Here is a 24,240-nt window from a genome sequence, read left to right as displayed (position 1 = left end):
TCCTGCTACTGGTACAACAGCCGCGCTGGAGAGGGCAGTGCCCAGATGAGTACCCCCGGCCCTGCACTGGCCCTCCACCAGTGGTGGTGGTGCACAGGGAACACCACCGAGAGAGACGCGTGGCCACCCCGAGCCTCCTGTCCAGTACAAGAGCTCAGAGCGAACGATAACCGCCACCCATTCACTCTCCACATGCACTCTGATGAAAGCGCACCAAGGACTGTGGTTTTCATTTTACTGTCAAGCAAGGCTGGAAAATTCAAGGATGAAATGACTTAGTCAAGGTCCTAGATCAATTTAGTATTAGAGTTAAGAGAACACAGTTCAAACTGTGAAATCAGAAATCAGGTACATAAAGATACTATCTTTAAAAGTAACACTGTTCATATGTCAGGAACACTTGCCAGCACTCAATATTTCTGGCACCTCTGAGTCTAGAAAAAAAAAATGTCTGGGTAGTGTTTTTGGAATGAGCCAAATGGTATTTGCTCAATACTTTGATAACAGATCTTTGTTTCTCACAATAGGGCTTTCTTTCAAAAAAATTTTTTTTAATCTACCAGGTCGTTCCTAGCCTCAGAAGCATGACCAAACATTTCCTGAAGTGCGCCCACATCTTAAATATCAAAGTTATTTGCAAATGCTCTGGTTTACTGCTGGTTTGAAACTGGGGTTTCTTTCTCTTTTCTAGAATGCCTGGCGCCCAGACAGGAGGGCAGGTGGGCAGTGGTGTGCAGCAGCACGCCTGACCCTATGGAACATGCCTTCCAGGCAACTCCTGAGCCAGGAGTGGGAGACGCCACAGTGCTGTTTTTGGACAACTTTTATTGCCATACTCCCAGACAACCTCACTTCTCTTTCACCAAAGATGGCCTCACCTGGGAATCTCCAAAAGAAACAACAAGAACAAGGAGGATGCAAATATATCCAAGCACATGTAAATTTTTCAAGCCTACAAATTATGCTGCCTTATTGATTGAAATCATGACCTAAACTGTTTCAGAGCTGAGCTAAGAACAAGCATTAGATTAAGCATCATAACGACCCTGCACTCTACACAGGAGGCACACTTGCAACAACAGCTCAGGTTGGTTTGCTGTCTTACAGGTGAATTAGATACAAAAGCAATACTGAAAACACCCACGGCCTACTCCTAACTGACTAGCAATTCTCCCTCCTCACAAAGCACAACTGCCTTGTCACTGTCCTCCCCCAGAGCTGTGACCATTCCTCAGCAACAGTGTGGCTCACTTATAAAGCCAGTGAAAAGCAAAGATCAGCCTCTTCTGTCTTCCCACTCTCAAGGGAGAGACTGTTCTTCTTTGCATTGTCTTTCCAATACTTTTTACTTTCTACATAACAGAAGCAGCAGGCAGGTCCCAGTGCCTACGGAGCACCCAGGGCAAGTGGGTGTCCTGAGCCTCGCGGGCAAGGCGTGTTCCGGGAACTGGTGCACTCCCTCACTTCAGCTGCAGGCAGATGTTGGGAAAGCCGACTGCTTTTGCTGCTGTTCTCTTTATCAAGTTTGTCACCGCATACAGACAAAAAGTCTTCAACGCATATGTGATAAAGAATTAAAATGAGAGAATGCAAACTCATCCATCAGTATTTAAAACAATGACTAAGGGACCACGGCCCTCCAAAAGCTGGAGCCAGCTGAGCTGGAGATGGAAACAGCAGACTGCTTCATGGACACCCTCCACTCTGGGGGAAGAATCCCCACCTCCCTTACACCACAGAATCAACAGAGGGCACCCAGCAGGAAGGGCATGAGGGCACCCAGCATCCAAGCATGGGTGCGTCTCCTTCCTTCAGTCCCTGCTCTGCAGTTCAGCAAAAGCTTCTTGCCAATGCTACCACCCCACTAATGCCCGGGACAGCAGGACCAAGGTGGGCTGCACACACAGCCCCCACACTGGGTACTTTAAAAGCCCGAGGATACCAGCTCTGCTCTGCCACGTTGTGCGTGTTGCTGTGCCAGGCAGTGAGGAGTTAAAAAGAAACTGATCCCAATACGCTCATAGCAAGAAGACAAGGCTGTAAGAAGCCATGATTTGGGGGAAGTGCCTTCCTGCACTTTCCTCGGGCACTTGGTCTCCACTGGGATGACATATTTGACCCTCACCCCCACAGCAGGGCCCTGGCTCTGGTTTAAACCCAGAGATCCCCTGTGTTTCTTTTCTGTTTTGTGGTGTTCTAAGCACCCCAGGCGATGCTCAGGTAGAGAATCAATGCTAAGAACTGCTGGGAAGAAAAGGGGAACATTTCCATTTTATGAAATCATAGTGGGGCAAATATAGCTTTTGCTCCATATAATTAATTTCATAGTTAAACCTGTCCAAACGGCATCTACAGCCATACCCTAATTATTTTTTGCAATATAGATGTTTCTTAAAATTTTTAAATCAAATATATTTGAACTATAAAGTATACTAAATACTAAATAGGTTTATCAATTATAAGAACTTTATAGTATACTCTAACGTAGACAATCACTTTTACAACATAAACTTTGACCTTATTTAACTAGGAAGATATAAGAATGTTGGAAAATATTCAAATACAGAAGTATATAAAATAAAAAGCAAATACCTCCCTCACTCCCCCTCCCCAAATCATCTCCTTGAGGTAACCAGAGTTAAGTTTGGTTATTGTTCCAGCTTTTCTCTACGTGTGTATAAATTCATATACTCTAATCCACAAAACTGGATTTTTAAAAATTCAAATGTATCATGGCATGGTTGAGAATTTTGAAACAGCTAAATGGAGCGACAGTCCATGTTCATGGATTAGAGCACTCAGTATTGATAAGATGGCGATATCCCTCAAACTTATCTAAAGATTCAATGTAGTCTCCATCAAAATCTCACCGGGCATTCTGCAGAAACTGACGAGCTGACCCGAAAATGTATACGGAAATGCAATTAAACAAGCTTGAAAAAGAACAAAGTTGGAGGACTTAAATTTCCCAATTTTAAAACTTACTATGAAGCTACAGTAGTCCAGACAGAGTAACACTGGCCTAAGGATAGGCATAGATCAATGGAATGCAGTTCAGAGTCCAAAAATAAATCCTTGCATTATAGTCAACTGATTTTTGACAAAGGTGCCAAAATTAAGCAATGGGAAAAGAACTGTCTTTTCAAAAATGGTGCTGAGATAACTGCATAACCATAACCACCTACCAAAGAATGAAACAGACTCCCACCTAACTCACATGAAACTAACTCAAAATAGATTAAAGGCCTAAATGTAAAAGTGATAAAACACAAAACTTCTACAAGAAAACAAAAGAGAAAATCTTTGTAACCTTGGGTTACATACAACATCAAAAGCATGCTCCATGTAAGAAAAAAATGCAAAATCGCACTTCATCAAAATTAACAACTTTTTAGTTTCAAAAGACTCTATTAAGAAAACAAAATGGAGATTTGCAGACTGGAAGAAAATATTTTAAAATCCTATGTCTAATGAAGGACTTTTATCAAAATATATTTTAAAAACTCTTATGTCCCACCAACAAGAAAACAACCCAATATAAAAATGGCGAAAAGTTCTGAAGTTCACCAAAGAAGATACATGAATGGCCAATAAGCCCATTAAGAGATGCTCAACATCATTTGTCGTCAAGGAAATCCAAGTCAAATCTGTAAGCAGACCGCACTTTACACCCACAAGAACAGCTGTTATCAGACAACAGCAGTGTTGGTGTGGAAGTGGAGAAACTGGAACACTCATACACTGCTAGTGGGAATGCAAATTGGTGAGCTACGAAGATAAGCCTGATAGCTTCTTAAAACATTGAATGCAAATTTACTCCACACCCCAGCAATTCCAGACCTCTATATCTAGAGAAATGAACCCCATGTCCACACAGACAGTGTGACATGACGAGTATTTACAGCAGCATTTGCTCAAAAGAGCCAAAAAGTAGGAAGCCCAAATGTCCATCAGCTGGGGAATGGAAAAGGAAGGAGCTGCTGATACTAGTATAACGTAGATCAATCGCAAACATGTTCTGCCAAGTAAAAGAAGCCAGGCACAGATGATTAGACAGTGAATTCCACATATAGGAAAAGTCAGAAAAGGCAAATCTATAGTCAGAGGAAAGACTAGGGATTGCCTGTGGGTTGGAATGGGAACTGACTGCAAATAGGCTTAAGGATCTTTCTGGAAATATTCTAAAACTGGATTGTGGTGATGACTGCAAAACTCTAGAAATTTACTAAAACCACTGACTTCTATACTTAATGCAGGTAAAACGTACAGTACGTAAATTATCTCAATAAAGCTGGTTAGGCTGGGTGCCTTGGCTCCTGCCTGTAATCCCAGCACTTTGGGAGGCTAAGGCAGAAGGAATGCTTGAAGCCAGGAGTTCGAGACCAGCCTGGGAAACAGAGCAAGACCAAAGCATTTTAAAAACTAGCTGGGCGTGGTGGTGTGCGCCTGTGGTCCCAGCTACTTGGGGGGCTGAGGTGGGAGGATTGTTTGAGCCTGGGAATTGGAGGCTGCAGTGAGCTGTGATTAGGCCACTGCACTTCAGCCTGGGTGAAGACCTAGACCATGTCTCCATAAGAAAGGGAGGGGTGGGGAGGGAAAAAAGGAGGGGAGAAAGGAAGAGAGATAGGAAGGGAGAGAGGAGAGGAGAGGCAGGAAGGATGGACAGATGGTTCTAGACCTATTATTCTAGAATTTGCCTTTACCATTTATATTGTGTACATCTTTCCATGCCAGGATGAAAATTCCACCTGAACTGTTTTAGAGCTACATGGCATTACTCTATATAGATGCTCCATAAATTATCTGGAAGAGTGATGTTTCCTTTTTTATTAATGCAATGAATGTGGCAATGACTTCTTCATATAGGGAACTTTGTAACACTTTTGTTGAAGAAACTGCTATGGTGAGATTACATACAATACAAATTACAAACACCTATTTTATTATCTCGGGTTTATTTCAGCAAGGCATAATACTGTCAAGAGATGCTCTGTGACAGTCTTCAGTCAACAAGAAATCTGGACATAAAGGGAGGCTGCTGTGCCCCTGACACTTGCCCCCAGTGTGAGAAGGGCTCCCGGTAGAAGTGGCAGCATGGGAACCCTCAAGCTGTCTGCCGTGAGCCAGCTGGAGAACCTGGGAGCATCCATCCAAACACACTATTCAGTAAAGGAAGGTCCTTCTTATTTCACCACAGCCTCTAGAACCACTGGTCTGGGGAGGTGACAGCAGTCAGGCACGAACCATCAGGAAGGTCACTATGCCAGCTGATCTGGGAATGCAGGGGCAGGACACAACAGACAGCAAGGGCCAAGGGACTCCATGGCTTGTCTGGCCACTGGGGTTGAACAGCTGTCTAGGGCTCCTTCCATCCTACAGAAGTACATCAGTAAAAGAGGGCACCCACCCTCTCTGCAGCTGCACCCCCGTCACCATGGCTTAGTGGCAATGGGGTCACAGGCCACGGACCCCAGAGCTGGGCAAGACCTGTAACCATCTGTCTAGAAGATGCTGTTGAACCTCTCTGTTTTGATCCAAATAAGTGAAAGAGAGGCAAAGTGACTAGGCCAAGAGCAGCAGGCCATGCTAGCAATCACAGCCACGGTGGCCACATCCCCTGGTGTGCCGCCGTCCCAGCCACGCTTGATTTGACTGCAGGCTCAGACTCCCCCATGAGCTCAGCAGGGTCAGCAGAGTTATTTCCGGTGTTTAAAGACGCAGTCTGAGGACTCTCATTATTTAGTCCTCTCATTCACTAATCTGTTCTATTCTCTATCCTAATCCCCCAACCCTGATCTTCCAAGGTAAAAATTTCAGTGCATCTTTGACATGTCTGTGTCCTCAGACAAGGGCCCTAATATATAAAAGGCACTTAGTATTTGTTGCTTAGATATCTAAAATGACATTTTCTTCACTGGCCCTTAAGGCAAGCACAACAGCAAAAACCAACAGCCATTAGACTTCCGTGAGGCAACCCCAGGTTTTAGAAATACTAGGGTAGAGAGGCGGCCCTGGAAGCCATTAAAGAATAAAGAGAAAAAGAAGAAACCTATCACCAAGGAGTAAAGACTTAGCCAGATGTCTGCCAAAACAGCAGGGTGAGACAAACCGATGGGAGGACACTTAATTCCCTAATAGGCGTTTTAAGTGCACTTGTAAACGGCCTCTTGTTTGTGAAGGGTCTGGAACAGGACCAAAACCCACAAACTCACCAGGATCTTCAAGCAGGGGAATTCCACACTAATGCAAAAAGCCTTGTTCAAACACAAAAGTGCTCTACCTAAAAACAGTTCTAATTACTTTTTAAGACAGGTTTTCAAAATATTGGTTTAATTTTATACTGTTTATTTAAAATTGGTAATAGTTACCCTAATAGATTTTTAACAATGGACATTTTTTTAAAACCACACTGGAAGGCTCAACCGTTCCTTTAATGAGCTTCCAAATAGGCGTCCTGAGGAGCCAACATCCCCCAAATACTGCAGACCCGACAGGCGTCTTCAACCTCTACACAGAGACAGGCCTCCCGCTACTCTGTGTCCCTGCAGCAGGCATGCTGCCCCGCTGGCTGAGTACGCCTGCGTTAACACATGAAACAAGCAGGTTACACATCAGTTCAAGTATGTGATCTCCTGCTTCTACAGAAATAAAAAGAGCTGCCCCGATACAAGTACACGGCCCCACAGTTCAGTAATGAGGACAGTGCAGACTGTGGGACTCACCATTCATCTCATAACTGCCTTGGGGGCCACGTTACACACAAACACAGATTCCAGAAACCTTCAGACACAGAAAAAACGCATGCCATAGGCCCAAGCAATTAGGATATTACAAATGATCAGGAAATGGCAGGCCTGCTGTACCATCTGAATAGTGTTTGATGATTTTTTAAAAACATTTTGTTTTTCCAAAAAACTAATTTTCATATCAATTTAACCTCCACAGACAACACTTAGCTGTGATTTGTTTCTCAGACTAACCTATAGAGCATTAAGAATTAATGTGATCCAAGCAACTGGCAAATTCCAAAAGCATAATGAAGTTTAAGGTCACATCGAGCCAGAGCTCATACTTGTTTCACAGCCTTCACTTTCTGGTCCTTGCCCTCTAGAGCACTTGTCAATGCAACAAAATCCAACCCAAGACCTTTCTGCAAATTAAAAGACCTCACTAATGAGAAAACAAAGACTGGGTTTGGCGCTGTGGCTCAAACCTGTTATCCCACCACTTTGGGAGGCCACGGCAGGGGGATCACCTGAGGTCAGGAGTTGGAGACCAGCCTGGCCAACATGGGGAATCCCTGTCTCTACCAAAAATACAAAAATTAGCCGGGCATGGTGGTGGGTACCTGTAATCCCAGCTACTAGGAAGGCTGAGGCAGGATAATTGCTTTAACCCAGGGGGCAGAGGTTGCAGTGAGCCGAGGTCACGTCACTGCACTCCAGCCTGGGCACCAAGAGTGAAATTCCATCTCAAAAAAAAAAGAAAAACAAAAAGAAAAGAAAGAAAACAGAGACTGATTACAAATTTCAGCTTCCTAAATTTTACTTAACCTCACTTTGCTGAAAATATACTAAGAATGGCCAAAAATTGCACACCTAAGGTAGAAAGAAGAAAAAGCAAAGTGAGTCAGGGCCATAGAACACTCTAAAATCAGGGATCCATGTGTTTCTCTTTCCAAGCAACGTCACCCTAAGTTAAATGCCATGAATCCCAGAACCATGCTGCTCACTTACTTGGGTCAGACAGAATGCAAAGCCAACAAACCCAGACGAGGCAACAGAAAAAGGAGAAGCAGTACAGGAAGATACAAACTGGGAGGAAAGGAGAAGAAAAAGAAGCCCTGGCCCAAAGGCAGGGCAGGCAAGGCTGCACTAACATGCCTGTTGTGATCAGACACACCTTCGAGGACCCTTTTCTCGTCAAAATTTCAGACCTGTAGGGACCACTTCTGGAAGCCAAAGCCACCTACACCATTTGAGGTTAATTTAACCACAATCATACAACATTCCAAAAGTACCACCTTAAAATTCTCGAATATATAATACACATATTACATGCTTATAACTAAACCTTTGAATGGCTCTAAGGAGACATTCATTTCTTTTGGATCAACGCTCAGGTTCTTCTCTGCTTTCAGACCAGCAGCCCAGAGAAGAGCTGGGCAGTACTGGAGAACTCAGTCTTTTTTCCAGGTGACGCTTTTGGGCACAGTCACACTGCTGATGTGATTCTTTTATCTGACTTCCAGAAAAGACCTAAAAAGTACACGTAAGATTAACTTACATGATCAATGCCTCCCATTCAAAAAAATTCTCTTCATTCATGGGGCCTGTAGGGTGAGAAAAAATTTCACATTTTAACTTCGAAGGAACTCTGGCAATTAAAAGTAAATTATAAGGAAGTTAACTTTGGTACCTTACCTGCTACAATTCCTTCTGGAGGATTCAGTGTTAATTCTATAAAATTAACAAGTAAAACCATTACCAAACAGAATAAATGTTACATTGTCATTTTAACAAAACACCTTTACAAAATATATAAGCCTATAAACCATAGAATATGCATATTAACGAGTGAAAATTGTTTGCCTAAAGTGAATACCTAGTACAATAACAGTTCTGATAAAGACCACACAAACAGTTTTTGTGTTTTTTTTGAGACAGAGTCTCACTTACTCTGTTGCCCAGGCTGAAGTGCAGTGGCGTGATCTCGGCTCACTGCAAGCTCCGCCTCCTGGGTTCGCGCCATTCTCCTGCCTCAGCCTCCTGAGTAGCTGGGACTACAGGCGCCGCCACCACGCCCGGCTAGTTTTTTGTATTTTTAGTAGAGACAGGGTTTCACCATGTTAGCCAGGATGGTCTACATCTCCTGACTCGGCCTCCCAAAGTGCTGGGATTACAGGCATGAGCCAGCGCGCCAGCCCAAACAGTTCTTTATACCAACAAAATACAGACTTTCATTTTTCTTTTTATTTTTACTAATGCAAAAGCAAACATAAGAGGTACAGTGTCTTTCCAAACTGTTTCCGCTGGTTACTTTGTTGTTTAGTTTTGAGACAGGGCCTCACTCTGGTTGCCCAGGCTGGAGTGCAGTGGGCAGAGTACCGGAGAAAATAATAAAACAGTAAGCAAACATACAGAAAAAAAAAATCAATGAAACCAAAAAGTGGTTCTTTGAAGAGACAGAAAATTAATAAATCCTTGCCAAATAAATATAAGGTATAAGGACTGAAAAAGAAATAAAACTCATTATTCACAGATGCTATGTCCATATACACAGGAAAACCCCAAAAAACTAAAGATAATTAGTAAAAGTGAGTTTGGCAGTTGCTGAATATGAGGTATGTATGTGTGTGTGCGTGTGTGTGTGTCTAAAAGATATATAAAAATGCAAACAAGAATAGCCAAGACACTATCTTTAAAAAGAATAAACAGAAAGCTTCATCTATGAGTTACCAAGCCTTCCTTACAGAGCTATGGAAATTAAGGCAATGTAGCACTGGCTCGAAGTTAAATTGAACCATGGGGCAGAAGACAGAGCCCAGAAGTATACCTGTGCCAACACAGACCCTGACTCGAGGGAACACAGAGCTATGGCCCAGAGGCAAAGGGCAGTCTTTTCCATGAATGATGTTCATCTCTAAGACAAAAAAAAAAATCAAACTTTCCCCATCTCACACCACATACAAAAATCAAAATAGGTAAGAAGAAAAAAGGAGGCAGAGTTGAACACAGCCACTGCCAGAGTCAACATGGATGGTGCAGTGGTCCAAATGCTTTTGTCCCCCCCAAATTCCTATGTTGAATCCTAATGTATGTAGTATTGGGAGGTGGGGCCTTTGGGAGGAGATTAGGTCAGGAGGGCAGAACTCTCATGAATGGAGTTAGTGCCTTTATAAGAAGAAACCAGAGAGATTTGCCTCTTGGCCACGTAAGGGCACAAGGATAAGACAGTCATGGACAAACCAGGAAGACAGCCCTTACCAGACTTGCCAGCCTCCAGAATTGGGAGCAATAAATGTTTGTCATTTAAGCTCCCTGGTCTTTGGTATTTTTTTACAGCAGCCTGAACTGACTAAAACAGATGACAAATAAGCGTATGAGAAAATGCTCAACATTGTGAATCATAAGAGTAATGCAAATTAAAACCACAGTAAGATATGGCTCAATAGCTTCAGCATTATCCATACCTTTATTCACAACAGAATGACCAAAATTAAAGACTTTAACTGCTGGCAAGTTTAGCAAGTAGATCTCTCGTGCATCACTGATGGGAATGCAAAATGGTCTGGTTACCCTTTGGGAAGAAGTTTGACCATTTCTACTAAAATTAACTATATATTGACCCTAAGACCCAGCAATTATACTGGGTCTTATGTTGCCATAGAGTTGTGTGTGAATGTTCGTAATAGCCCCAAACTGGAAACAACCCAAAAGTCCATTGATATGCTTTGGCTTTGCGTCCCCACCCAAATCTAATCTTGAATTGTAATCTCAAGGTGCTGAGGGAGGAACCTGGTGGGAGTTGACTGGATCGTGGGGCAATTTCCTCCATGCTGTTCTCATGATAGTGAGTTCTCATGAGATCTGGTGGTTTTGTAAGTGTTCGAAAGTACCTCCTTCACTCTTCTCTCTCTCTTGCCACCTTGTGAAGAAGGTACTTGCTTCCCCTTCGGCTTCTGTCATGACTCTAAGTTTCCTGAGGACTCCCTAGCCATGGGGAACTGAGTCAATTAAACCTCTTTCCTTTATAAATTACCCAGTCTCAGGGAAGTTCTTACAGTAGTGTGAAAACAGACGAACACAGTAAATTGGTACCAGGGTGCTGCTATAAAGACAACCTGAAAATGTAGAAGCAACTTCGGAACTGGGTAGCAGGCAGAGGCTGGAACAGTTTGGAGGACTTAGAAGAAGGAAGATGTGGGAAAGTCTGGAACTTCCTAGAGACTTGCTGACTTGCTTTGACCAAATGCTGATAGTGACATGGACAATGAAGCCCAGGCTGAGGTGATCTGAAAAAGAGATGAGGAACTTCTTGGGAACTGGAGCAAAAGTCACTCTTCTTATGTTTTAACAAAGAGAATGGTGAGATTCTGCCCCTGCCCTAGAGATCTGTAGAACTCTGAACTTCAGATGATCTGAAATTGGAACTTGTGTTTAAAATGAAAACAGGGAGTAAAAGTTTGAAAACTTTGCAGCATGACGATGCAATAAAAAAGAAATACCCAATTTCTGGAGAGAAATTCAAGGCAGCTGCAGAAATTCACATAAGAAGGAGACAAATATTAATCGCCAAGACAATTGGGAAAATGCCTCCAGAGCATGTCAGAGATCTTGGCAGCAGCCCCTCCCATCACATGCAGGGAGGCCTAGGAGGGAAAAATGGTTTTGTGGGCCTGGGCCAGGCCCAGCCCCGCCGCTACTCTGTGCAGCCTTGGTACTTGGTGCCCTGTGTCCCAGCTTTTCCAGCTCCAGCCATGGCTAAAAGGGGCCAAGGTACAGCTCAGGCTATTGCTTCATAGGGTGCAAACCCCAAGCCTTGGCAGCTTCCACGTGGTGTTGGGCCTGTGGGTGCAAAGAATTCAATAACTGACATTTGGGAACCTTCACCTACATTTCAGAGGATGTATGGAAACGCCTGGATGTCCAGACAGAAATCTGCTGCAGGGGCAGGGCCCTTATGGAGAACCTCTGCTAGGGCATTGAGGAAGGGAAATGTGGGGTTGGAACTCCCAGAGTCCCCACTGGGGCACTGTCTAGTGAAGCTGTGAGAAGAGGACAACCATCTTCCAGACCCCAGAACAGCAGATCCACCAAGAGCTTTGCACTGTGCACCTGGAAAAGCCGAAGACACTCAACACCCACCATGAAAGTAGCCGAAGGGGGTGGGTGCAGGAGGGCTGTTCCCTACAAAGCCACAGGGGCGGAGCTGCCCAAGGCCATGAAAGCCACTCCTTGCATCAGTGTGCCCTGGATGCGAGATATGGGGTCACAAAGGAGATCATTTTGAGCTTTAAGATTTAATGACTGCCCAACTGGATTTTGGACTTGCATGGGGGTCTGCAGTCCTTTGTTTTGGCCAATTTCTTCCATTGGAAATGGGAGTATTTATCCAATGCCTGTATTTCCATTGTATCTTGAAAGTAACTAACTTGCTTTTGATTTTACAGGCTGCTAGATGGAAAGGACTTACCTTGTTGCAGATGAGACTTTGGACTTGGACTTTTGAGTTAATGATGAAATGAGTTAAGACTTGGGGGCCTTGCTGGGAAGGCATGATTTGTTTTGAAAAGGAATGGAAGGGAATGGTTTTGAAACGAACGTGAGATTTGGGAGGGGTCGGGGGAGAAATGATATGGTTTGGCTTTGTGTCCCTACCCAAATCTCACCTTGAATTATAATCCCCAAAGTGTTGAGGGAGGAACCTAGTAGGAGGTGACTGGACCATGGGGGCAGTTTCCCTCATGCTGTTCTCATAATAGCGAGTTCTCAAGAGAACTGATGGTTCTGTAAGTGTGTGGCAAGTTCTTCCTTGGTTTGCTCTTCTCTTCTCCTGCTCTTCTCTCTCCCATCCCCTTGACAAGAGGTCTGTTTCCCCTTCTGCCATAATTATAAATTTCCTGAGGCCCCCCAGTTATGCAGAACTGTGAGTCAACTAAACCTCTTTCCTTTATAATTACCCAGTCTCAGATAGTGTCTTTATAGCAGTATAAGAATGGGCTAACATATCCATCAACCGTTTAATGAACCCACATCCTGCTATGAACAGGGCCTACACAAGGAAAAAATTACTTCACTCAAAATGCCACTAACACCTGTTGAGAAGCCCTGATCCAGGGAACAGAGGTCCTGAAGAGACCCAAGCGCTGTCACAAGGGTGTGCCGACACCCAGCAGTGAGAGGAGACAGAGTGGTAAGGAGGGGCCAGCAAGGCAGGTCAAAGGCAAGTGCTGGCCCCAAGGGCCAAGTGCATTAAACATTTCAGGGGCGGGTGGGAATTGAATGTGAATGAGGTCAAGTACCAAGCAGACTAAGACCTTGGATTTCACAAGACACACCCTGATGGTCTCCCTTTGTGCTTCTTCGTATGGAATAGATCAGGAGAAATAACCACAGAACCCAATTTGCCAGGCTTCCTACACCAAGTCATCTAAAATCTAGTCCCATTCTTGTGTCTCAAGCCAAATCGCCTAATTATAAGAAAAAAAATAACAGATTAAGGCAGACAGACTGTGAACTGCTAAGCAGGTGGGGTGCGGGAGAAACACAATGTCAGTGGGCAACTAAGTAGAAGCCTGGCAGCAGAATACACAAAAGTTTTACAAATCACTTTCGTGGAACTATGAAGAAGAGCTCGTACCAAAGAGAGTTGGCTTTATTCTCCATCTGGAGTTCCCCTTTGGCACTCCCCTGTGTGACACCCTCCCTTAGGGAGGGGAAAGGGTGGTCTAAAAACTGCAGCTCCAGACCTGCTCCTGGTGATACAGGCTCTGCACAGAGACCTGCCCAGGTGTGCGCTGACCGTCCCGCCAGCTTTGTTATTCAACAGTGGCCTCTACTGGTCAACAAAGAATTGCAGCAATAAAGAACTGCAGAGTTCAGAGGCTGGAGGGAATGGTACTGGACACTTGATTTTTTCCGTTTTGTTTTTTTGCTTCCAAAGCATATACACGCGCACACAAAATAATATACAGCTTCGTGTTTACTGATAAGAAACAAGTTCAAAAAAAGATACGAATCTTAGTATCAGGGCAATTTTCAGAGGCCATTCCTTGCCACTTAAAATAGTGGCTTAACAAATAGCCACCACACAGTGAAATATAAATTTAACCTTTGACCCAGCAATTTCATTTCTAGGAATCCATCCCACAGATAACATTGGTGAAGATAAAAGATGTATATACAGGCTATTCATTTCAGGACTATTTGTAAAAACAAAAAGAAATTAAAAAGGACTCGAGTGTCCACCAACAGGGGACCAGTCAAATTATGATACATATACCAGTGGGATACTGTGCAGGTATAAATACCTCTACATGCTAATACAGAACAAACTCCAGGACATATTACATGAAAAAAAACAAGGTGGAGAAAAGTGTATGACTAGGGCCTTTAATGAGGTAATTAAAATTAATGTGGTCATTAGGGTGGACCTTAATCCAATCTGACTAATGTCCTTATAAGAAAAGACGAGGACACAGGCATAGAGGACAGGGCCTCAGAAGAAATCAGCCCTGCCCTATTCCTTATCTTGGACTTCCAGCCTCCAGGACTATGAGGAAATACATTTCTGTTGTTTAAGCCATGCCCACTTTGTGGTAGAGCAGCCCTAGCAAACATAGTGCTGAAACAACTGCACTGCCATTTACAAATAATTTACAAACAAACCTTGGCCTTTATCTCACACCATATGGAAAACTTTATTATACGGATCCCAGACCTAAATACAAGAGCTGAAACTATAAAACATCTAGAAAAAAATCACAGGAGAAAATCCTACTGCCACCTAACGTTTGGCAACTATTTCTTAAATATAACACAATAGCAAGAAATATTTTAAAAGTCAATAACTCAATTTCATTGAAATAATAAAAACCCTCCTTTTTTTTTGAGACGGAGTCTCGCTCTGTCACCCAGGCTGGAGTGCAGTGGCACGATCTCGGTTCGCTGCAAGCTCCATCTCCTGGGTTCACGCCATTCTCCTGCCTCAGCCTCCTGACTAGCTGGGACTACGGGCGCCTCCCACCACGCTAGGCTAATTTTTTGTATTTTTAGTAGAGATGGGGGTTTCACTGTGTCAGCCACGATGGTCTTGAACTCCTGACCTCGTGATCCACCCACCTCAGCCTTCCAAAGTGCTGGGATTACAGGCATGAGCCACTGCGCCCAGCCAAAGAACTCATAAAACTTAAGAAAATCAACACAATTTTAAAAGGAGCAAAGACTCAAGTCGCTTCATCAAAAACGACACATGGATGACAAATAAACACATGAAATGATGCTCAACATCATGAGTCTTATGGAAATGCAAATTAAAACCTCAGTAAGGGCCCGGGGGGGCAGTGGTTCACGCCCGTAACCCCAGCACTTTGGGAGGCCAAGGCGAACTCCTGAGGTCAGGAGTTAGAGACCAGCCTAGCCAACACAGTGAAACCGTTTCTACTAAAAACACAAAAATTAGCCAGGTGTGGTGGCACGCGCCTGTAGCCCCAGCTACTTGGGAAGCTGAGGCAGGAGAATTACTTGAAGCCAGGAGGCAGATGTTGTAGTGAGCCAAGATCATGCCACTGCACTCCAGCCTGGATGACAGAGCGAGACAGTCTCAAAAAAAAAAAAAAACAATAAAACCCCAGTAAGATTGCTATACACCCAATAGAATGGCTAAAATTTTTAAAAACTGGATGAGCACAGTGGCTCACAGTTGTAATCCCACACTTTGGGAGGTCAAGACGGGCAGATTGCTTGGGCCCACGAGTTCGAGACAAGCCTGGGCAACATGGTGAAACCCTATCTCTACCAAAAATACAAAAATTAACTAAGCGAGTTGGCATGTAACTATAATCCCAGCTTCTGGGGAGGCTGAGGTGGCAGGATTGCTTGAGCCTGGGAGGCAGACGCTGCAGTGAGCCATGACTGCACCACTTTACTCTAGCCTGAGTGACAGAGAACCTGTCTCAAAAACAAAACAAAACAAAAAACACAACTGGTCACGCCAAGTGTCAGCAAGGACGTGGGGCAATGGGATCGCTTAATACAGATGCTAGTGAAATGTGAACTGGAGGAAAAACAGTTTGGCCATTTCTTTAAAAATGAAACATACACTTTCCATTGTAACTCTGGTTATTTACACAGGTGAAATAAAAGCATATATCCACAGAAAGACATGTACACAAATGTTCATAGCAGGTTTATTTCTAATAGCCTAGACCTGGAAACAATCCAAATGTCTATCAACAGGTAAATATATAAACAAATTGTAGTCTATCCATGCAATGGACTACTACTCTGCAATAAAAAAAGAACAAAATACTGACACCGGCAACAACACAGATGAATCTCAATATAATAATGCTGAATGAAATAAGTCTGATAAAAGGAAAGTACAAAACAACCTACATGGTAAGTGAAAGTAGATGGGTCACCACCTGAGAACTGGGGCAGAAGGGAAGAAGGGACAGATGAATTAAAAAGGCGGCAGGAGGAAACTTTTGGGGATAATAGACACATTCATCACCTTGACTGTGGTGATGGTTTCATGGGAATACACACATATCACAACTCACCAAATTGTATGCTTCAATATGTCAATTTACTATACGTCAATAGTACCTCAAATCTTTTTTTTTAAAGGTGGCTGGGGAAAAAATGACAGCATAAAGGCTACAAAGATGAAGCACAAACAGGGATAAAATAATTATAGCATATATAACCAACACAAGACTAGGAGTAGAAAAAGGGATGGGATTATATAAAGAACTCCTACAAGTCAATAAAAAAAGACAATTCATCTAAAATTGGTTTAAAAAAAATGAACAGACATTTCACAAAGGAAAAAACATGAATGGCCTATCTACATGAAAGGATGCTCAACTTCATTCAGAATCACAGATGTACAAATTAAAACCTCAAGATACCACATCATACTCATCAGATCGCTAAAAACGAAATATAGTACACCACCAAGGTGTTAGCAACCATGATCAGCCCTGGGAATGATCAGCTGCTGCTGAAAGCAATACATACTGGACAACCACACTGAAAAACAGTTTGGCATTACCAAGGAAAGCTGATTATGAGTGTTCTGTGACCCTGTGTTACGACCCAAATGTGTTCACCAATACACATATTCAAAAACATTCACAGCAGCATTATTTGTAAAAATAAAAAACTGGAAATAACTCAAATGTCCAATGATTGAATGGATGAATTGTGGCTTATTCACGAAATGAAATACTACTCAACAGTGAACATAAACTAAGGCCACAGTTATGCACCACTTAATGCCATTTCAGTAGAGGATAGGCTGCATATACGAAGAGGGTCCCCTAAGATTCTAATGGAGCTGAGAGATTCTGATCACTAATGATGTGTGTTACATTTTGCCTGCAGTACATGTTTATACAATGATGAAGTCATCTAACAACATGTTTCTCACTACCCTGGCATTAAGTGACACGACTGTAAATGCTTCAACATACATGAATTTCAAAAACAAGGCTGAGCAAAAGATTTGCTTCACAGAACACATATTGTATAATTCCATTTCTACTAAGTTCAAAAACAGGTCAAAGTAAACAATATGTTAAGTGGTATATATAAAGAAAAGAAAGACTTATACAAAATTCAGAAGGGCAGTTAAGTTTTGGTGGTGGCAGGAAGGAGCACAAAGACTTCCAAGTTGCTGCCACTGTTCCATTGAAACTGGTGCCATGGACACAGACATTCATTTTATCATTTAATCTGAACATACATCTTTTCTATTCTTCTACATATACAATATTCTTCACAACAAAAGTTTTAAAACTGGGCAAGACCCTGTCTCTACAAAAATAAAGTTTTTAAAAACTACAAAGGGGACATCATGGGGAAACACGACAGTAATAGGAAGGGACAGACTGGGCCTGGTGGTTCAGGGAGGGCTCCTCCCTGTAGCAGGGAGGGCACAAGTGACGAAACCAGCCAGGGAAGGAAAGTGTCACTGCACCCAGGAGCCCAGGAGAGGAGCATATCAAGCCCGGAGAGTTAGGGGACAGCAATTAGGCCAGGAGGGCTGGAGGAGAGGGAGCCAGGGGAGAGCATGCAGAGTCACACAGGGCACTGTGAGGACTCTGGTTCTGCTGCGACAAGGGTCCGGAGCACGGCGGCATGATCACTCTCTGCCACAGTGAGGGCAGAAGAAAATGTGTCAAGAGCAGGAGGTAGAGGAACCAGCTGGATTCTAGGAAAGAATCTAGGCTAGAGGTGAGAGGCGCTTGGACCAGCAGGGAGCAGTGAGTGAAGGTTGGGATGAAGTCTGAAGGAAGGACACCAGATTACACATGGCTATAAAAGAAAGTGAGGTGTTAAGGACATTCTAAGGATTTTAGCCCAACAACTGGAAGAACAAGGCTGCTGTAAGTGCAGAGGGGTAAGGTTGTGTGAACAATGACAGTGGAAAACGCAGGAGCTCAGTTTTAGAGCTCAGTTTCATACACGTAAGTTTTGGGTTCTAATCCTATCTAATAGGAATTAAATCCTATCTAATAGGAATTAGATACCGTACTGGGTTAGTGTCCCCTGAAAATTCAGGTATATCCAGGCTCTGTGACTGTAACCTTATTTGGACCAGACTGGGTCTCTGAAGATGTAATTGAGTTAAAATGAGGCCACATCAATTAGGTGGGCCCCAAACCGAATTACTGGTGGTCTTGTAAGAGAGAATATGGGCACCAATGCACACAGCGATGTGAAGATGGAGACAGAGGATGGAATTACACTACCTCAAGCAAGAGAACACCAATAAACGCCAAGGAAGACCACCAACCACCATTAGCTGGAAGAGGCAAGTAAGGGTTCTCCCCTCGAGCCCTCAAGAGGAAGAATGACCCCATCAACACCTTTATTTCAGATGCCTGGCCTCCAGAACTATGAAAGAATACATTTCTGTTATGCTAAGCCCTCTATGGGTAGCACTTTGTATGGCAGCCCACTTCTACCTGGGTCTATCTCTGACACTCCTAGGAAAGGCTGGATGATGAATAAAAACAGGAAATCAAGACAAGACAGCAGTTTAGAACAACTGAGTTCTTTCCCGGCTCTCCTTTTCCCGTTTGTGAACCTAGGCAAAATCATCGTGTCTGTTGCTCAATTCCACAAAATCTGTAAAATTAGGGGGCCTAAACAGAATCATAGCCAAGGTCCTACCACCTCTAAATTTCTGCAGTTCTATGACTATTCCCAAATACAATAAAGTGGGCCTGAACATCTATCCAAATCTATCTAAACCCCTTCTATGTACAGATTGATTCTGTCAAGTCCACCTTTATACTGGAATGTGCTACCTTAAAATATGTTTTGAGGACAAACTAGATGTTAAGATACACAAAAAATAAACACTAAATTTTGTCACATTATTAAGATACAGGAAAAACAAAGCCCCCTCAATAACATACTGTATTCATCTTCTGTCACTGCTGTAACACAAACTACCACAAATTTCGTGATTTAAAACAATACTCATTGATGATCTCAGAGTTTCCAAGTGTCAGAAGCCTGGACACAGCATGGGCCAGCTAGTTCTCTGCTCAGTCTCACCAGGGCTGCCACTCCAAGTTCATTGAGGCTGCTAACAGAATTCAGTTCCACAGGGCTGTTGGCCTGGTGTCATTCTCAGCTTCTTGAGGCCGCCCACCTTCCTCAGCTCATGGCTCCTTTCATCTTCACAGCCAGCCACAGAAGGTAGAGATCCTGTCATATGTTGAATCTCTCTGACCGCCCCCATCCTGCCTTCATTGCCTGCTTTTGAGCCTTATGTTATTGGATCCTCCAGGGTAATGGAGAATAATCTCCCTCTCTTTAGATCAGCTGATTAGTAACCTTACTTACATCTCCAAAGGCCCTCCACCGCAGTACTAGAAAGTGCTTGAATAACTAGGGCATGGGAATCTTAGGGAGGTATGTTTAGAGTTCTACCTTCTACACATAGTCCAAACTTTCATGTTAACATGTGAAAACACACAATACATTTCTGTGACAAACCTTTGGAAATCAACTATTATTTAGGTTTTATTACTGCAAACTAATTGACAATTGAAATAACAGATGAAGCTTTTGTCAGGACAGTAAAAGGGAGAACACATCTTTGCTAATGCAAATATCCTTAGAAAATACAAGTTCAACAACACAAAGACTGGCCTGAAGCAGCAGCCTGAACTTAATTTCCTATGCAGGGGTTTAATGATTTTCTTCTCAGTAAAAATGAGAAAATGGCTGCTCACAGTCTAGCCTCACCCTAGAAACAGGACTAAAATAAAACTAAAACAGAGACACAAACACACCAGGACACCAAGAAATGGTAGGTGTTTACACATTTGACCCACCAGCCAGGTTTCCCACGAGGACACAGAAGTAACAGTTTCCCATATCCAATCCTCTGTTCTAGTATGAACGCTGTCAGAATCAAAATGGAGTCACTTTCGTCAAACCCTGACAACATGGAGGGAGGTCGAGATGAAGACAGAAAAATCAGCCAGGTGTAGGGGCACGTGCCTGCAGTCTCAGCTACTCAGGAGGATTAAGTGAGAGGATAGCTTGAGCCCAGGATGTCAAGGCTTGCAATGAGCTGTCGTTGTGCCACTGCACTCCAGCCTGGGCGACAGAGTAAGACCCTGTCTCAAAAAAAAAAAAAAAAAAAAATTATTTGCCAAAATATGCTTAATTTTTATTGCTAAAAAATGCTAACAATCATTTGAGCCTTCAGCAGATCATAATCTTTTTGCTGGTGCAGTCTTGCCCGGATATTGATGGCTGCTGACTGATCAGGGTGGTAGTTGCTGAAGGGAGGAGTGGCTGTGGTACTTTCTGAAAATAAGACAATTAAGTTTGCCACAGGGACTGACTCTTTCACCAAAGATTGCTCTGTAGTCTGTGATGTTGTCTGACAGCATTTTACCCATAGTGGAACTTCACTCAATATTGGAGTCAATACCCTCAAACCCTGCCGCTGCTTTATCAACTAAGTTTATGGAATAGTCTCAATCTTTTCTTGTCATTTCAACAATGTTCGCAGCATTTTCACCAGGAGTAGATTCCGTCTCAAGAATCACTTCTTTGCTCATCTGTAAGACTCAAATCCCCATCTGTTCAAGTTTAATCATGAGATTGTAGCAACTGAGTGACATCTTCATGCTCCACCTCTAACTGCAGTTCCCTTGCTATTTCCACCACATCTGTAGTTGTTTCCTCCCCTTAAAGTCATCCATGAGCATTGAAATCAACTTTTTCAAACGCCTGTTGTTGATACGGTGACCTCCCATGAATCACAGATGTTCTTAATGCCATCTAGAATAATAAAACCTTTCCAGAAGGCTTTTGATTTTCTTTGCCCAGATCCATCAAAGAAATCACCTTTCATGGCAGCTATGGCCTTATGAAATGTATTTGTTAAATAAAAGTCAAAATTGTTCCTGGATCCATGGGCTGCAGAATGGGTGTTATGTTAGGTATAAAAACATTTATCTCCTTATACATCTCCATCAGAGCTCTTGAGTGACCAGGTGCACTGTCAGCAATAATATTTTGAAAATAATCTTTTTTTTCCTGAGCAGTAGGTCTCAACAGTGGGCTTATATTCAGTAAACCATGCTGTACACAGATGTGCTGTCATCCAGGCTGTTGTACCATCTCTAGAGCTCACAGTAGATTTAGCATAATTTTTAAGAGCCCTAAGATTTTCTGAATGATAAATGAGCACTGGCTTCAACTCAAAGTCAACTTAAAGTGACCGACATTAGCCCCTAACAAGAGTCAGCCTGTCCTTTGAAGCCAGTCACTGACTTCTCTCCAGCTGTTTAAGTTGTATATGGCATCTCTCTTCCCAATACTGCATAAGGCTATTTTACATACCTTGTAAATCTATTGCTTAATTTAGGAGCCACTTTCATCTTGATCTTAGCTACATCTTCTAGAGAACTTGCTGCTTCACCTTGTGCTTTTATGTTATGGAGACAGGTTATTTACTTCAATCTCATGAACCAACCTCTACAAGCTTCCAATTTTTCTTCTGCAGCTTCCTCACTGCTCTCAGCCTTCATAAAACTGAAGAGTTAGGGCCTTGCTCTGGATTAGGCTTTGGCTTAAGGGAATGTTATGAGTGGTTTGATCTTCTATCCAAACCACTAAAACTTTCTTCATATAAGCAGTAAGGCTTTTTCACTTTATCATTCATTGTGTTCAAGAGAGCAGCACTTTTAATTTCCTTCAAGAACTTTTCCTTTGCATTCACAACTTGGCTAACTGGTGCAAGAGACCCAGCTTTCAGCCTATCTTGACTTTCAACATTCTTTCCTCACTAAACTTAATCATTTCTAGCTTTTGATTTGAAGTGGGTGGAGTGCAACTCTTCACTTGAACACTTCAGCCCACTCTACCGTTATTATTGGCCTATTCAATATTGTTTTGTCTCAGGGAAGAGAGAGGCCGGGAGAGAGATGGGGAAACAGCCAGTCAGTGAAGCACACATAACATTTATTAGGACTACCATCTTTTATGCGCATGGTTCATGATGCCCCAAAATAATTACAATAGTAACATCAAAGATTACTGATCACAGATCACCGTAATAGATTAAAATATGACACAGAGACACGAAGTGAGCAAAAATGGTGCCAATAGACTTGCTCCCATGCAGGGTTGCTTGTAAAAAACTTGTAAACTTGTAAAATATGCAAGATCTGCGAAGTGAAGCTCAATAAAGCAAAGCGCGTGGGAAAGTGAGTGTGCCTCTATGTTCTGCTTTAGCAGACACTAGGTGGCGAGCGTTATTTTAACTTTTACAGCAGGCCGCGTATCTGCTGCTGCACATCCATGGATTCGACCAACCAGGAATACAAAATATTTGAAAAAAATAACGATTTAAAAATACAAGTAAAAAAAATCAGTATAACTGTGCAGCATTTACACTGCATTAGGTACTAGAAGTAAAGCTTGAGATGATTTAAAAGTTATGAGAGGCTATGCATACATTAAATGCAAATACCACGCCACTTCATCATAGGGACTTGAGCATCGGTATCTGCAGGTGGGCCTGGAACCAATCCCCTCCAGATACCAAGGGATGAATGACCATACGTGAGTGAACCTGTTTTTGCAATGTTTTGGTCTGCTTAAGCCAAACATCAACTCTCACTGTGCAGTGTCACCAATACAGCTATACGAAATCAAGCTACATGTATATTCACCACTTATTTTTGTTTTATCACATTCATTATTTTAGCTTATTTTTAACTTTCTTCCAAAATTACCCTCAATCTAATTACAAAAGCAGCGGCTAACTTTATCAAGAGTTTACACATCAGGTATTTTGCTAAGCACTTCACCTGCAGTATCAACTTTAACCTTTTAAGATAAAGAAACTGCAGAGACTGCGAGAGAGGAACAAGGTCAAAGACCTAAGGAGTAGAGAGGCCGGGTCTGAATTCAGGCCCTGCTCTTAGTCGGCTACTATCTTGTCTCCGCCGGCGAGTCAGGTTTCTGGCGCTTTCAACACAATGGCATTCCAAGACTTCTCGCAGCAGTTCTTCCGAGCGGGAATTCGGTGTAGAACGATGGAATGCCGAGTGTTCCTAGGTTCTCATTTCTCCCTTCGCTCTCCTCAGACATTAGAAATATCTAACGTACCGGGTAGGAAAGCACTCATGAGGTTTTCTCAACACTACCTAGGAGGAGTGACAGGTGGCACTGTTCAAAAGCCCTTTTCCTTCATTAGAGGGAAAGCCAAAATCTGACCTTTCACCTAAAGCTCCACCAACGAGTCTTTCCCCTTTTAACGCATACACTTCCCCCCCCCCAATTCCTCAGCAGCAATTCAGGCCTTCTTCCCCAGGCTCTCACTGCACGTTCTCCAGGCTGCCAAGAAAAGAATTAATAGAAAAGAGGGGAAAAAAGCCCGCAAAGACTCAACTGTGTGTGCCCTCCACTAACACGGCGCCGGCGCTGCCTTTACTGACGCTGGGAAGGCTTCTCCTCACTTCACGCGTGAGGGCGGGCAGCGGGCGCAGAGAGCGGCCCTCCGCGGGACCCACAGCGGGGCTCGCGGTGGAGGCCCCGGGCCCGGCTCCCCCGCCAGGCTCCCTGCCCCTGCCCCGCCGGACGACGTGGGCCCCGGAGCAGGAATGCGGGACGCTGCTGACCGCCCAGGTCCCCGAACTCACGTTTGTATTCGGCCATCAGTCTCTTCAGCGCCGTCCCCGCCATGGCCCCGCAACAGCTGCGCTGAGCGACCTCGCCTCAGACGCGCGCCTCCCTCCTGCCCCGACACCGGGGGCTGCTTCCGGTCACCGTCACGGGCCCAGGAACTCTTCCGGGGCGTGGTGCGTAGCGCGCGTGCGCAATCGCTGAGGCGCGCTATCGGGGCGGTTGGAGTTCCACGGCGGCAGCGCGTTATGGTTCTCTCGGCTCTTGCCCTGGCCTTAGTCGCTCTGCGTGGTTGGTTCCGGTCCCGGCACTTACAGAGGCCTCAGGGTCCTGGTCTTATAGAGAC

General features: G+C 43.6%; 1 protein-coding gene across 3 annotated transcripts in view; it reads right to left on the bottom strand.

The window, feature by feature from the left end:
• UBE2G2 (ubiquitin conjugating enzyme E2 G2) overlaps positions 1–24,240 on the bottom strand; it is a 34,636-nt gene extending 10,396 nt beyond the window's left edge. The window contains exons 1-4 of one of the 3 annotated variants that reach the window (XM_023192940.2): positions 23,912–24,046; positions 20,081–20,368; positions 8,424–8,459; positions 8,287–8,332 (exon numbers count right to left, since the gene is read on the bottom strand). In XM_023192940.2, coding sequence (XP_023048708.1) covers positions 8,287–8,332; positions 8,424–8,459; positions 20,081–20,123 — 125 coding nt within the window. In that variant the 5' untranslated portion in view covers positions 20,124–20,368; positions 23,912–24,046. Of the gene's footprint in view, positions 1–8,286; positions 8,333–8,423; positions 8,460–10,843; positions 10,863–20,080; positions 20,369–23,911 lie in introns of those variants that run through there. The other 2 variants (XM_023192931.3, XM_023192948.1) reach the window with 2 other exon arrangements.

This window comes from Piliocolobus tephrosceles, chromosome 19, assembly GCF_002776525.5.
Source record: "Piliocolobus tephrosceles isolate RC106 chromosome 19, ASM277652v3, whole genome shotgun sequence".
Classification (NCBI taxonomy): Eukaryota; Metazoa; Chordata; class Mammalia; order Primates; family Cercopithecidae; genus Piliocolobus; species Piliocolobus tephrosceles.
The sequence above is the reverse complement of the archived record's forward strand: the minus strand, read 5'-3'. Positions and strand labels throughout refer to the sequence as shown.